The sequence below is a fragment of the Oryzias latipes genome, chromosome 6 (assembly GCF_053564925.1).
Source record: "Oryzias latipes strain Hd-rR chromosome 6, Olatipes_Hd-rR_3.1".
NCBI classification, from domain to species: Eukaryota; Metazoa; Chordata; class Actinopteri; order Beloniformes; family Adrianichthyidae; genus Oryzias; species Oryzias latipes.
The window spans coordinates 23,364,448-23,380,345 of record NC_136242.1 but is presented as its reverse complement, the minus strand read 5'-3'; the positions used below and the strand labels follow the sequence as shown (position 1 = coordinate 23,380,345).

The 15,898-nt window shown below is 37.4% G+C and overlaps 1 protein-coding gene across 9 annotated transcripts in view; it reads left to right on the top strand.

Annotated features, from left to right (window-relative positions):
• shank3a (SH3 and multiple ankyrin repeat domains 3a) overlaps positions 1 to 15,898 on the top strand; it is a 210,875-nt gene that overhangs the window by 113,680 nt on the left and 81,297 nt on the right. For 8 of the 9 annotated variants that reach the window (XR_002873416.2, XM_023955918.2, XM_023955921.2 and 5 more), the window contains exons 4-7: positions 4,544 to 4,652; positions 5,086 to 5,237; positions 6,480 to 6,647; positions 13,374 to 13,490. Coding sequence is in view for 8 of the 9 variants with exons in the window: in XM_023955918.2 (XP_023811686.1) it covers positions 4,544 to 4,652; positions 5,086 to 5,237; positions 6,480 to 6,647; positions 13,374 to 13,490 (546 nt within the window). In the remaining variant the exon portion in view is untranslated. Of the gene's footprint in view, positions 1 to 3,363; positions 3,572 to 4,543; positions 4,653 to 5,085; positions 5,238 to 6,479; positions 6,648 to 13,373; positions 13,491 to 15,898 lie in introns of those variants that run through there. The other variant, XM_078948858.1, reaches the window with a different exon arrangement.

Sequence of the window (15,898 nt, the reverse complement as noted above, 5' to 3'; positions counted from 1 at the left end):
TATTCATTCATCTTTTAAAGCCATGTGTCCCTTTCGGGGTCACGAGGCTGCTGAGCCACTCAGATTTTTCTATTTTTATTTGCCTTCTTTTGTTCTCCTCACTTTCGCATAAAACCTCAATATCGTCCTTGATGTAGATAAACGTTTTATCCCTTTGTTTAATGATGATCAAAGTTTAAAAAACACAAAACTGCAGCTTTTAGGGCTGTTCACACAATTATAATACATCCTGTGAACTGTGATCTAAACAAATGTTCCATACTTTACTTGAGTCTGTATCTGAAAATCCCATTTTGTGTGTTATTAGTAATTCAGGGGATTTTCCTTTTGTAGCTGCAGACCCAGAAACTCATTTACTTAAAAAAAAAGCATTCAGCTCAAGGTGAAATAGAGGTGAAGCACTCTGAATGATCCTGAGCGACATGTTTTGTCAGCCATTTTCCAACAAAGGGCATCTTGTATAAAGGACTGTCCTCCTGTGATATTTAGCATGTTTAATGGCTGGTGAAATTAATGTTCTTGTTAGACTGAAAGCTTTAAATTCAACTTGATTATTATAACATAAATAAATGTCTTCTTTTTTCTGTTTTTACCGAAACACTTGCAGTGATATAGAAATAGGTTGCAGTGTTTATAGAGTGATTTGTACTGAATAAAGTTTTGTGAAGTCTTCTAAAGCAGGATTGCACAGGCTCCTAATCGGATTTGAAGTTCTAACTCAGTTTCTGCAATCAGAATATCAGGATTTATGAAATGTGGCTCTTTCAGACGTTGATTTATTTCTTATTTTTAACGTTTTTCAATCAGGTTGTGCTGATCGTTTTACAGAAGAAGTAGGAGTAGTCATCTGGTAGGGGGGGACACATGCTGGTAAGGTTAACATGATGACTGGAGCTGAACTTCACATCCACTTTGCTGCATCTGTTGGTTTGGATTCATGAGGCTCTGTGGGGTTTCCCATACAAATACTGCATATGCCCTTTTAGTGTGGTATTATTTAAATTTGAAAACAGTTTTGGTTGATTCTAAAATAGTTTTACAAACTACTGCAAAGCCAAATGGAACTCTAACTGTGTCCATTATTAAAATGATTGATCCTCATATTGAAAATTAACATCAAGGCAGTTACATTGTTACACTGTTCATTCACCATCAATAGTGTGGCATTTCAGTTATAGTCCAGGCAGCTGCAAGTGACGATTCACTGAAGTGTGAGTCTAGTACTGAAATATCACTCTCAAACATGTTCTCGTCTTCATTTTTTTGGGTGTTTTTCATTTAAATGCTGTCAGATGTTGAAGATGTTTCCCCCATGCTTTAAATGTAGTGCTTTTATCAAGCATTTTTCCATGCAATTGCTTTTTTAAACCAAGATGCTATTCATCTACCTCCAGGATTGATGGTGCTCGCAATCTGCCATGTTTTTCCTTCTATGTCACAGACATTATTGAACTGTAATTTTACAAAAGGAAAGTCAGTCTTATGTTATTGTTCAACATATTCAGTACAAAGAATTTGGGTATAGGATTTAATAGAGATATAGAGATCTATCCTTGGATTTTACGAGTTCATAAAGAATCCTTGAAATCTTTTTTTTTAGCTGAAGTGGTCTTAGTGTCAAACGATTTGTAGCAAGCAGTAGACGTTCAAGAATCTAGAAATAAGTTGCCTTGAATATGTTTAATTTGGTTAATCATTTAAGACTTTTATTTTGATTTTTTTTAATTTTTTTATTTATTGTGGCTATATTACATATTGTAACGACCCAGCTGGTACGTCACTTTAGCGGGGAAGCAAAAGCCAAGCTGCTAATGAAGTGGCTTCATTGGAGAGCTGTCCGTGCCCCATACACCACTCGACCCCGGACAGTCTCAGAGAGAAGAAATAGGCAGAGAAGCCAAGTCTCTTTTTCAGCATCAACGCCCTATTAGTTTGGCCATATTAGTTTGGCAACTGACTGGATGTCCAGCTCTGTTGTTGCTTTGTTTTTTGCAAAGCCGTGTGCAGTGGAAGGGCGGTTGACCCATGATCGTGATATTACAGGTTCCATTCCCGCCTTGCATGCCCACGTGTCGAAGTGACACTGAACCCCACCTTGCCTCTGGTAGGAGGTTGGTGCCAGATTTTGGCAGGGGAGCCGCCACCAGTGTGTGAATGTGTGTGTGCATGGGTGAACGGGACTGTGAGTGTGACTATAAAGCACTTTTGGCCTTCGAAAGAGGGTAGAAAGCGCTATATAAGTATACGCCATTTACCATTTTACCATTTAGATGTTTCTCTTTTCAATTGTGCATTTTAATGAGACAGTTGTAAAAGTAATATCCAGTTTTCCTTCACAGATTAATTAAATTGTCTTTTTTTGTTAGTTTCATCAAAAATTAAAAATAGTAGTGGCAACATGGATCATCAGACGAGGAGGGCTTCAGATGCTAAAGATTTTACCACTTTAACTTATCACAAGTCAGCAAGTTTGTAGTGAAGCCAACACCTCATTGCTGAAGATGAACTTCAACATGAACTTCTTTGTTCTTAATCATTTAAACTTTAGTTGGACCTTACATTAATTGTATCCTGTCTTTACAAGCACAGATGAGTGTTTTCCCTTTTAAATTCAGTTGATTGAAGATCCTCATTCTCTTTGATCATTAGATAAACATCTTTTTGCCAGAATGTCTGCAAGTTATAATTAATTTCTGTTAGAATTTCTCTGCTTCTGTTTCAGACATTCACAGATCAGGAAAGATAAAGATAAAGCATAAACTTCCTCCAAAAAATGTATGTTTTTTAGAGGTTGTTTGTAAGGTTTTTGCCTAACAGGCAATAAAATGGTAAATGGCGTATACTTATATAGCGCTTTATACCTTCTTACGAAGGCCCAAAGCGCTTTACAGTCACAGTCCCATTCACCCATGCACACACACATTCACACACTGATGGCGGCTCCGCTGCCAAAAACTGGCGCCAACCTCCCACCAGAGGCAAGGTGGGGTTCAGGGTCTTGCCCAAGAACACTTCGACACATCGGCGTGCAAGGCCGGAATCGAACCTGCAACCTTAGGATCAGAGGTTGACCGCCCTACCGCTGCACCACGGCCGCCCGTAAAACCCACATCAAGTCTAGCTGATCGCTGGAAAATCATGCTGATTGATTTATTTCCCCCCTTTTTTTGTGGAATATTGTTTGCAGTATTATACAGTACACAAACGCTCTCCTTCTCACACAGACACACATGCTCACAACCAAATCCACAATGCTCATCCCACTCTTGTGTTCATTGGCTCACAAGGCTGTCTTTGCTTTTCATCACCATAACAACTGCCTGAAAGCCCAGCTGTAAAAAGGGAAAGTGAATTTCACTCATTCAGTTCGATTCGGAGATGGTGAGCGCAGCACTCTGCAGGTCCCCTCATCATCTCTCCCGAGTGTGCTTGAAGAAGACGTGAACTCGGACAGATAAGCTTCAGATGAATTTGTTGGGAGCGGAAGGTGGGGTGTGATGTAAAACCAGAAGATGTTGGCCAGTCAGACTTTTTTGGAACAGGAACGAGCCTGTTTATGATTCCACACATGGTGAGCGGCTTTCTTGTGTTTCCTGTGTTGCAGGTGCATGCAGATGATTTTAGGGGCAGAGGGGAAGCGACTGTAAATTTGTCACATTACATGCCTTAAACCTATGCAAATCAGAAGCTGTGCTTGTGTGTGAGGAGCCTTTTCAGATACTGCACATGAAAGTCTTATGTAATGCTTGAGGTTGAGAGTCCTTGAGAAGCTGAAAAAGTAATGAAAGTTCTATGTGAGTCTTTTTTTGGATTATTGCATCATTACAATTAAAGGTGGAAGTCAGACATAAAGCTGCAGTATTACCAATTTATGTTTTCGTTGGCACTTTTAAGTGTCTCTTTTTTTTGTACAAAAAATGCAGTAAATTATTTTTTTAATATCTTCCTTTTTAATATGAAAACACCATGATTTAGAAAGATTTTTTGCTGCATTATAGAAGCCGGGTAATTAAAAAAAAAAGTATTTATGTTTTACTCTAGACTCATACCTGTTTTAGTTGACCTGATTGATTGTTTAATGTTAAAAAAGAATGGTTAAATAAATAAATATAGTAGATTTGCAGGCTCAGTTTGTGCTTGTGTTATGAAACAGCGTTTAATAATGTACGATAGACCCTGGACTGTGTTGTTTTCCCATACCGAAAATTTGTGGCAAAATACATCCAAAAGCAAAATATGAAACTGACAAAAGTATTTTGTTGCAATGTCCAAGGCAAACAACCCTTAATTTCTTTTGGAAAGGTTTACCCCTTTAGCTTTTGTGGACTGTGCTGTAATAGTTTACATATTTTCTGGTCCATTTGATTTTCCTGCGAGAAATAAAAGTTTTAAACACAGAAGGAGAGAGCTCCAACTGTAGCTTTCATCTCGGAGGTGCATTATTAAACATCTCCATCGACATGAGTCTGACATCATCCGTTCACATGTGCCTCTTCCTCATCTTCCTCCTTTTCCCTTTTCTTTCCTTGTCTCCTTCCATTAGGCAAACCTGAAAAAGTTTATGGAATATGTGCAGCAGAGGAACATTGAAAAAGTCTCAAGGTTCCTGGATAAAGGCCTGGATCCAAACTTCCATGATCCAGACACAGGAGGTGAGAAAACACCAAGCTGTCTCTGGTTGTTGGCTCTCTTTTCTAACTTGTCTTTTGTTTTTTTTGTGACGGATTAAAAAAAAAAAACAATTATTTAAAATTTGTGGAAGGAGTTTTCAGCTTGTTGGTTAAAGCTGGAGCCACTTATCTTCTGATGTTTGACTACAGTAGGAAATTTCCTGCTGGGTGACCTGTTAACAGCAGTGAGTTAAAAGACGATTTCAGTCAAATCAGCAGGAAGCAGCCACATGTCATCTGTGACTGAGCAGGTTTCAAAAATAGAGTTAGTCAAATTGAAACCTTCAGTTTTTATCTGCAATATCTGGTGTATAATCGAATATCAAGAGTTTTTATATGTTAAATCTAATGATAACAATGGTAATTAATGTCACGGAAAGTTTGCAATTTGCTAATTCATCTTTGGATTTTGCAGAGTGTCCACTAACGCTATCAGCTCAGCTGGAGGGATGTGCAGACCTCATCAAAGTGCTAAAAAATGGAGGGGCACATCTGGACTTCAGAACAAAGGATGGGATCACAGCCCTGCACAAGGCCGTGCGCAGCAAGAACCACACAGCTCTTATTGTGCGTACAATGCACCACTACTTCTACTACCCCACAAACAATTTAGACTGTTTAAAAAATATATAAATATACATATAAATTCAAATTCAAATTAATTTTATTTATATAGCACCTTTCATGACAGCAAAGACAGCTCAAGGTGCTGTACATAAAAACAAAATCAAATGCAATAAAATACAATAAGATACATTAAATGAGCCCCACACAATAAAATACGCAAAGACAAACACCAGTGGAAAATAAATACATAAATAAAGATAAACCAGAGAAACCAGAATATATATTAATTTCAAGCAAATGGAAAAATAAATTGAAACAATGTTTAAAAACAATTTTCAACCAAGAGAGACTATAAAAGATTGACTTATTTTCTTATAACATGGGGCAATTCTATAATCTAAAGCAAGGTGGCAAGCTTTATAAAAAAAAAGGTAAGGTCATTGCTCCTGAAAAAAGAAACACACACCTGTGAAAACAGGATTATTGCAGAAAAGTACAATCAAGCAGCACTTAATTCTTTAAGGATGAATCTTTTTCTTTTCTACAAAGCTGCAGTCTGTGCAAAGCTGGAGGCCCAAATGCAAAATGGAACTATAACTATACTGTTCAATGAAATTGAGTTGGAGGAAAAAATGGGTTCCTATTGTCTGCTAAGTTAAAGTGAAAATCATTTACTTGCCTCCGTCTTTTTGGCTTTTTAAAATATTTCCAAACTAAACTTTAGCTGATTCGCTGTTGTATTTTCTTTCTGCTAAATCAGCTTCTTTTGGACTTTCCTGTTGGAAACAGAAATGAATCATGGTGTCAGCTGAACTGTTACAGGAGGTGCTTAGGCATGAAGTGCAGAGGGTGCTTGACCAAATTTTCAAAATGTGAGGCTCACCATGGCCTGATTGAATGGGCCGGAGTACCCTTTGGTAAAGGGGTTGTATGAATCATCCAGTTTTTCTTTTGCTGATGAGTCAGACCTGTTCGAAGTTGAATTGATTTCCATTCAATTCTGTCAGTGCTATTATTGCAACATTTAATGTCACAGGACCATTTAATGTCACAGGACCATATAATTACTTCTGCCATTGTGGCTGTGAGTTTAAAAAATCCAAATGTGTTTATCTTGTCTGTATTACCATCATTTTCATCACTACTTAGTTGTCTTTTTTAATGGGCCTTTAGAAATTGGAGGATAAAAGTTCAATTAAGGCAGACAACTAAAGACTCTCATACTGCATCTCTGTCTTGTAGACCCTCCTGGATTTGGGTGCATCACCTGATTATAAAGACAGCAGGGGGCTGACTCCTCTCTACCACTGCTCTATGGTCGGAGGAGACCCTTATTGCTGTGAACTGTTACTGCACGATCACGCACAAGTCGGCTGTGTGGACGAGAACGGCTGGCAGGAGATTCATCAGGTAATGTAAGGACACACATACATGCACACCCTGAATTTTATTTTGTCCCATCCATGTCTTACTCTTTATAAATATGAAAAATAAAAAAATAAAAACTAAGGAGCTATAAAAGTAATGGGGAAAAAAGAGGAGTCTTGGAGTTCTTACACTTGCCAGAGTGTTTTGAGGCTCCTAAAGGTTGTTGCCTTTCTGGCACAATATAATAAAGTCTTAAAAATCCGCTTTTTTTTTAAAAAACAGGTGAAATTATCCTATTATTTGTTGGGCGTGTCTAGTAAGAGCATTATGAAACTGATGACGTAAGAAGCCGCTTAACAATATTAAAAAGGTTTTAGTACAATTTTAACGTTGAATTTAAAGTAGATTATCTTCCTTATAGTACTATTTTAATTGAAGATAAAGCCTACCCAAGTACATTTGAAACTTATGTGTGTTTTGTCTATGGGGTTTTTCTTGCTAGTACAACAGCCATTTAGTGTTAGATTTGTATCTGTTTTGGCTCCAGTTGTTTTTGTTCTTATCTAGAAGTTAGGGGTTGCTGCTTCTGGCTCAAAGGGCCCATTGTTGTGAGTCCCGCTATACGTTATTCCACTATTCTCAATAGAATTTTCTCATTTCCCATTAGTGAATATGATCATTTTACTTAAGGCCCATCCTATTTTAACAAAACTCATGTATTTTAAATTCATATTAGCTAACATGTTTAGATAAAAACAATGTGATTTTGGCTGTTGAAATAGTTTGTGGTTGCCAAAAATACTTTTCTTTTAATCGGTTTATGACTGATAATGTGGAAACACTTTAAAATCAAAAGATTGTTGTTGTTTTTTTCTTTTATAAATGTTGATCATTGTTAAATATATTTTCCGGATCTAAGTAAAAGAATAATAATTGGATTACAGCTATAACTCCATTAATCCTGTCTTTTAGTGCTTGGATTATTTACAGAATTTAAAAGACAACAACGTTTAGCTTTTGTCAAATGTTCCTGCTGCTGCACAGATGATAAGGTGTCACCTGGTTGAGAATCTCATTCCTAAAAGGTCTAGTTGATCTCAAATAGGAACAAATAAACCAATGTCAGAAATCACAGTTAAAAAAATGGCATATCACACATAACCTACAGTGCAATATAACAAACTGATCACATGTGATATTTTAAAAGAGAAAAACATGCAGATTTGTTAGTATGTGTGTATGTGTCATATGCAACTTTTGCACAATAAATCTGCATATACCAGAGTAATAACACTATAAGACATGAGTGGTCAGGTCATCAGTGTCTACTTCTATGGTAGCTAGATGCTTTAAGTGCTAGAGGACATAACTCTTGAGGAGGATGTGATGTTGCACACATAACCAGTCATTCCATTTCATGCCCAGATCACGTCCCTGTGTTAATGAAGTGGTGAAGGACTTGCAGCCACCGTGTTGAACACCTGAAGCAAAACACAAAGGGACCACAACAATGTCCAAATCATTAGCCATGTTAAGCACAAATAAGCATGCATATATATGTGATAACTTCTATATACGTGTTGTAGGCTATGTTTTAACAACATGCTGCAGTTAAAGGGCAATGGTTAAATAAAACAATGATTAATGACAAAACAACCACCAAAGTTCAAAAAAATACAGCAGAACAATTTAGTATTTATTTTGTACTTTAATCCTAAAAAAAATATAATTTTCTTATAACAAGGTTGCATAAAACCATACTAGTTAGAACCAAAAGCACTTTTCAGAAGCTTTTTTACTCCTTGTTATTCTTCCAGGTGTTCTGATGTGATCCGTGAAGACAATTTAGTTTTTGTTTCAGAGAAAGGGGTGCAGATAATGAGGAGGTCAACTTTCCCGAACCGCTTGCCTGTCTGAAGTTTTTCATGGTGCTGACCTGTTCAGTCATTGAAGTGATAGAGCAGCCCTTTCAAGTTATCAAATTATTTTTGTGTCTTTAAACAAAAAGAAAGAGCACCCATCACTTGAATTTCTTTATGTTTAAAAGTCTGAAGTCTGGGCTGGATTTCTAGAGAAATCGCAAAACAAATGTTAGAAAGACAGATAAGTACGGTGGCCCTGAAGTGCATATCACACCAAATCACTCAACTCGAAAACATATCGAAGATCACAACAACAGTTAATGAAGCAAAAAAAAAAAACAGTAGTTAATTTTAGATTTAAAAACAAAATTCTGTAAACTAAAATGTTAAAAAATGAAACAAAATACGATACTTGATACTTTTTATTATTGTTTTTTTTTTTTTTTTTGTGCTTTTTCCGTTATGAACTAAAATATCTTTTTGCGTTGGTAATTTGTTGATGTATATTACCATTCAGGGCTACTGTAAAGAAGTACATTAACGGGAATGAAATCATAAAGAAAAAAACTCAAATGTCAAACATAAATATCCAGTAAAAATGCATATTTTGTTCCTGCAACAATAACAACTGCTTGGATTGGCTTTGCTTTTATTTGTTCTGCAGTTTTAAAGTGCAGTCTTTGGGCAGAGATTAAACAGCAGTAAATACAAATTCAGAGATAAGGGTGGGGGGAGGGGGTTACATGCAATCTTCCTCCTCTAAAACAAGTCTTTACACATAGATAGAGATGTGATATTTAAACAAACATTTCGCACACTTTTAAGTGACATGGAGTAAATAAGGCAGAAACACCAAAGTCACTTCAAATTCTTTTCCTGTCCCGTAAACACATGTGTCTTGGCTTAGCAGATATCTAGAAAATGGGAGTTTCAGAGTTCATGAATAAGTAAATGCTTCTGCTGTCAGACTGTGAGTCTTACCAAGCCTTTTACTCAATGGTTCAAGTTGTGGTCCTTATCTAAGCTTGCAACAGAAATATCGTTCCATTTTCATCTCAGAGCAAAGCCATCGTCTTTTGGGCATTTTACATTAAACTTCAAGGCACGCCTTTATCTGCAAACACTGCTGTGCCATTTTCGAAGTGTAGGTTGATGTCACAGAACTCTCTTGCTTATATTTTGGCCGTGACAAAACCACAGAAGTGTGAGTTGTAGTTCCAGGAATGAATTTTGCAGGCCGAGAGACAGAAAACATTCAGAAGAAACGTTAAATATCAACGAGATAATACAATTTCACTGAATTATTAATAGCATGCAGTTAGTAGGAAGGTTTTGAATCTTTTTATTTTTGACATATTACCAGAGCCTGTGTCTTAATCTTTAAAGTACTGACTGTCAACTTTAAGTAAAACCATGTGTGTAAGTAAGATTAAAACACGGGCTCTGTTAATATGTGACATTTTTAAGTTATCTTTATTGAATGAGCATTGGGAGGTGACTGACCTCCCTGTGGTGCACTTCATTGAGGCAGGTCAAAGCTGAAAGATTTTAAACCTTTAACACCTGAGAAGCCGGCAACGCCTAAATAACACAAACTCTTTGACATGGTGTATGTATCTCTTTGACCGTTTACATGATGAGTGGGAATCCACTCATTCTGACAAGGAGAAAAGCCCCTTTTTATTTGGGCTTTGTAGTGTTATGTAACATTTTATAAACATAAAGTGCAAGGATGCTTTTGTCCGCTTCAGAATCTATTGGAATTCTGTTCATTGCGTCAAGGGTTGAAAAGTTAGGGTAGTCGAAAGAATGTCTACACTGGGGCCAAAGCTCCAATGCAAAAGGGTTAAAAAGCAGCACTTCTGCAGGAAAGTGTGGTGACAACTGTCGCAAATAACTACATACTATTTATTATAAGAAATAAAAAAAAATTCCCCCTTTCTAAGTGTAAACATGTGGTGTGTTGACATTTCATCAATACTTGAACAAATGTGTCAGCTTCTGTAGAAAGCTTCTTTTTAAAAGACATTTAAGTGTCAAAGCTCTTCAGAAAAAGGAACCCAGAAAGAAATGGATACTGTACAAACAAGTCTTTAAAAGATTTTGTGTCATTCCTCATACTTCAGTGAAAAAACTGTTCATGTCCTCGCTATGACAGCTGCCTTTATTGCTGCACCTAACATTTTAAAATGTGCTACCGTTGACTACGTTTTTTTTCTAGCCCTTATGCAACTGTTTATGGAATACTTGCTAAAGTGTGTAAATCTTAGGGAACACCATGAAAAAGTTGTTGGAGAAGAAAAAAACTGGTCATTCTTATAAAATCTTATTATCTATTATTTCATTTACTAGGGTGAGTGGAGGTTCAAATTGAATGAGTGATGGTGCTTTTGTAGGATTTTGTTGTCGCTTTTTGAAATCCTGTCCTGGCTATGAAATTATAAAGTAATCCATTTTAAGCTTTCGTGCTCCTTCTCCTTGTCTTCCTCCTTTCCTGTGTCTTTTTCATCGTTAGCATTCCTTGTGTATGTATTGTCTGAAACAGGCTGCGCTGCAGAAGAGCAGATAACCAACAACAATTCCAGAACCATTTATGAGCTGTCTCACTGCTGTCACGCACTCTTACTGAGACAAAACACTGGAGTGAGAGAACAATTGCTGGAGAGAGCTGTTTGCTTCTTTGTCAACGACAAAGCTGCAAAGTTATAGGGGGCAAGAAGAAAGTAAGAACATGCAGAAAGTGTAAGCGTTTTTAGCTCCAAGTTATCAGAAATGGCAAAACAGGAAAGAAGCTCATCGGAACACAACTGTACATCTTCACATTTAATTAAGATATTAGACTTATTTAAAATCATGGCAACTGATCCTAAAAACATTTTGCCGCTAGTCAGATTTTACATCCAAGTCCTATGACTCAACGTCAAGACAGACCTGGCTGAATGAGTACCTTTACCGACGACTTGCTTTGAAGTGTAAAAAAGAGGCAGGTCACTGTAACATATGCTTACCCAAGACAGGCTAATGAAGATGGAATAAAGGCTCTAGTGCAGGGGTCGGGAACCTTTTTGGCCAAGAGAGCCACAAATGCCACATATTTTGAAATGTAATTTCGAAAGAGCCATACAATAATGTAGTGTCCCTTCCCCACACTGAGGCACGGAGACTTAACCTCTTTTAAAGTTCTTTATTCCGATTACTGTAGACCGCAACAAACGCCGTACAAATAATTCAGCAACTCCTGAATCTCTCCCGCCGACACGAGAGCGCTTCTCCCAACTTTATATTCCCCTGCTCCCGCTGCAGCCCTCCCCTTTCCCTTATTCGGCCCATAGCTGAACCCCATTGGTCCAAACTACCTAACAACAGGCTGAGCGACAGAACTGAGGGCCAATCAGATCTCTGCTTGACGCGTTCAATGAACTCCAGAACTTTTAACGCGGCCCAACAGCCACCCAACTCAGTCCGCGACAATTTGTTTAAAACTAAATATACAAATGAATGTGTGCATTTGATTTAATTTTAACATTTTTAAAGTACAATAAGTCTGTGGATTCTTTTTAATAACATTGTTATTCTGTTGCTAATAAATGATGAGTATTTCTCGTGGTAGTTTTGCTGATGGTCTAGTCTGGTTGATACGTGGTGAGTTTCTGCTTCGTTCAGGCGTTGAGACTTTAAACGTGATCTTAGGTCTGAATGTTCTGTAGATGTGACAAAGACTGCTCACATGCAGACGGGGAGCCAGACACACACTCACACGCTGCAGTGAGTGACGGGAAGCGGGTTTTACGTTTTTACAATCCCTGCGCGATTCACCTGCTGCCTGTCCCCACAACCCCTCACCCCCACCCTCTGCTTTCTTCCTCACACATCCCGTCCCCGCATCTGCGCGCTCTTTCTCAGAGACGGGAGCGCGTAGTTTTAGGCACGGCAATTCACAGGTTTCCAGCTGGTACAAACTCTGTGAAATAATAGATAATAGTAACTGATAGCGCTGGCGCAGATTTCTCTCTCTAAGCACTGCTACTACTGCGCGCCTCTGGCATTGCGCCCGAGAAGGACTGGTCTAATGAAAAAAAAATTACTATAATTAAAGATTTGTCTGCGAGCCACATGTGACCATCAAAAGAGCCATATATGGCTCGCGAGCCATGGGTTCCCGACCCCTGCTCTAGTGTTTTGGTAATCTTTGGTCAGTAGGATTTATAAAAGATATACATGCATCCCTGGAGGACATCCAGCATTGATCTGTCAACACTATTGTTATTTCATTTTAAAGAGCCTAAACCATGCTTTACTTAAGCCTTTCAGAGTAAACGACGTCAATATATATGATAATATATTAACTTTGGTATACTACCTATTTTCTAAATGAAATATTAGTTATTTTTACAGCTAATTTTCCTACCCAGAAGTAAGATCATCCATTCTCTGATGCACCGGCTTTCACTCCTTGTATGTGCCGCCTATTGCATGATGTCAAGCTAGGGTCTCGGCAGAGTGTCTGCATTTCACCCACAAATACAAACAACATCAGAACTTTTGCAAAGATGGATGTGCATATTGTGCATTTAAAATTAAAGCATTTGGAAAAATTTTGCGTGTATGTGTTAGCCTGGGGGCGGAGCTGGCAGTAAAGACTCTTCCTGGGAAGGGCAGTTCCTCACTTATCTATGTCCCAATGTGAGAACCCACTTGTTTTAGTGGATTTGGAGGACAGGTTTTTAGAGGAATGCTCAGAAATCCGTGAATGAATCCGAATATCTCTTTGGGGTTGTTTTGGTGAGGAATTAGCATTATGATACACTAAAAAGCTATAAAAAGTTGATTTTGCATGATAATTACTCTTTTAAAAAGTTCATTTTACTTCAGCAGTAAGGGTAAATAAATGTTTGCTATCTTTTAGGCGTGTCGATATGGCCATGTGCAGCACTTGGAGCACCTGCTGTTCTATGGAGCTGTCATGAGTGCCCAGAATGCATCTGGAAACACCGCCCTACACGTGTGTGCTCTCTACAACCAGGTACGGTTCATTAAATGAGAAAAAGTGCTTTATAGCATTTTTTTTGTTTGTTTTTTGCAGTGCATGACAATATTTAAAAATATTCAGTGTTAGCAGAGAATCAAAGGATGACAAAGGGTGAAAACATGTGTGAGGTCAGGTGAAAGGGTGGTCACATTACGTGTTTATTTTCTGGGTCAGCGGTGCTGAAACCATTTCACACAGAGGTGACTGTTTTAAATAATTTACAATATCTTGAATATTTTTTGTCTGGTTCTTGTTGGGTATCCTTAATCAGGTGTTAAATATTCATGGAAGTTTTATGGCAAACAACAAACATGCTCACAGGGAGCCTTTAGAAACAATTATGAGGCTGCTCTACATGTTCAGTCCCTTTGTAGGCTATGAAGGATTTTGGTTTTTGCATTTTTCATTTTGTAATGAAGATTAAAGTTTAAATAGATCAAAGTGTAAATTATTCTTGTCAATCTACACTTGATAACCCGTAAAAGGAAATTGAAAACATGTTGTCAGAGAAAAGACTTTTGCAAATGTATTCAAATCTGAAACTGAAATCTCTCATTTGCAAATGTATTCAGGCTCTTAAGTCAGTCAATTTTAAAAGATTTGATAGGCACTGCAGCTTTGAATCCTCCCTGTTAAGTGTTTAAATTTGCATGTCTGAATTTGGGAAATTTAAGTCCATTCTTCTCTGCTCACGCTTTCAAGTCCAACAGATTTGATGGGAGTAATTAGAGCTGGAATTTTCACAGCCACCTTCTAGTCTTGTTGTTGGCTGTTCAGGGAGTAATGTTCACATCTTTTCTGAATCCACTCTTGTGTTATTTGTAATTAATCAAACAGTGCTTAGCTTGACAGTCAAACCAACTGAGAAAAGAGCCCTGGAGAGATTGTCTCATTATTCTTTTTAACAAAAACAGTTCACTGTTTTTCACAAATCTTTATTTTGTTAAAAGCTTTTCAGTATATTTGTAGATTTTAAGGGAGGAGAAGTGAGCTAAGTCTTGCTGTCTCCAGTTGATACATTTCAATTTCTGCATTTTACACATGTTCCTTTTATAAACACACACGCAGAAGGTGTAGCTGTAAGAATAAAAGGCAAAGGTTCTTTCAATTCAATTCAATTTTATTTATAGAGCCCAAATTCACAAAAACAGTTGTCTCAGTGGGCTTCGTCAGTCTTGGAAGGTAAACATACAATCAAAAAGGATCATAAATGCATAGAATGCAATAGGATAATTCTAAAACTTTAACTAAACAGACTAAACTAAACTGGCATCCCTGCCCTTCGCGGTAAGGAAAAACCCCTAAACCCCTAAAAACAAAGAAACCCCATGGGTGCCCACATGAAGGAGGGATCCTCCCCCAGGATGGACAGTAGTACCAGTAACAGACAGAACTCTTAGAGAAGAATTAGCTAATCTAACTCTACAACTACATATTTAAAGTCTATTTGAAGGTAATTTTTCTCTACTTGTGCAAATGGCCATTCTTTGTTTGTTTTTAAACATCCCCTTCGGAGAAATGTGTATTTTTGTTTTTGTGGCATTTTTCTGAAATTGGAGGACATATTTAAAGAAAAGTTCAGCTCAAATTTGTATTTTTAGGTTTTTTTTCTAATATGTTGGTATAATTTTCCAGGACTGATGTCCATGTCGATTTTATGAATAATCACTAATTGCATACTTTATAAGACTTTTTAGAATGTTTCAGGTAACTGATCAAAACAATTAGTTTGGAGTTACATTCTTTATATTGTTTTATCTGTTATCTTATTAAAGTTTATCTATCTATCTATCTATCTATCTATCTATCTATCTATCTATCTATCTATCTATCTATCTATCTATCTATCTATCTATCTCTCTCTCTCTCTCTCTCTCTCTCTCTCTCTCTCTCTCTCTCTCTCTCTCTCTCTCTCTCTCTCTCTCTCTCTCTCTCTCTCTCTCTCTCTCTCTCTCTCTCTCTCTCTCTATATATATATATCTTTTCATATGTTTATGGATTTTTTAAGGGATTTAGTCAACGACTTTCTTTCTGTCGTTTTCTGTTCGTGTGAAGGAAAGACAGTGAACCTGTTAGAGGTTTTGGTGACTATGGTCCTATATTACAGTAATACTATTAAAGTACAGTAGCCCGTATTGGATAGCCTATATTTCAGGTTTCTATGAAGTCATGCAAAGGTAATGAAATATGCAGAGAGTCTCTTTTCAATATAAATGAACATGTTCCATATCGGGATAAGTGCTGGAAAACATTGGGGGAGAAGTCAGTGCTGTGGCTTCACATGCACTTGTGTTCAGGCGGCTCAAAGAGAAAGATGAAAAAGGATGCCAGGCAACATCCCATTCTGATGCTTCACTAGAAAATAAAGAGTGGCGTTCAGTTCATGAACATTAAATGAGTCC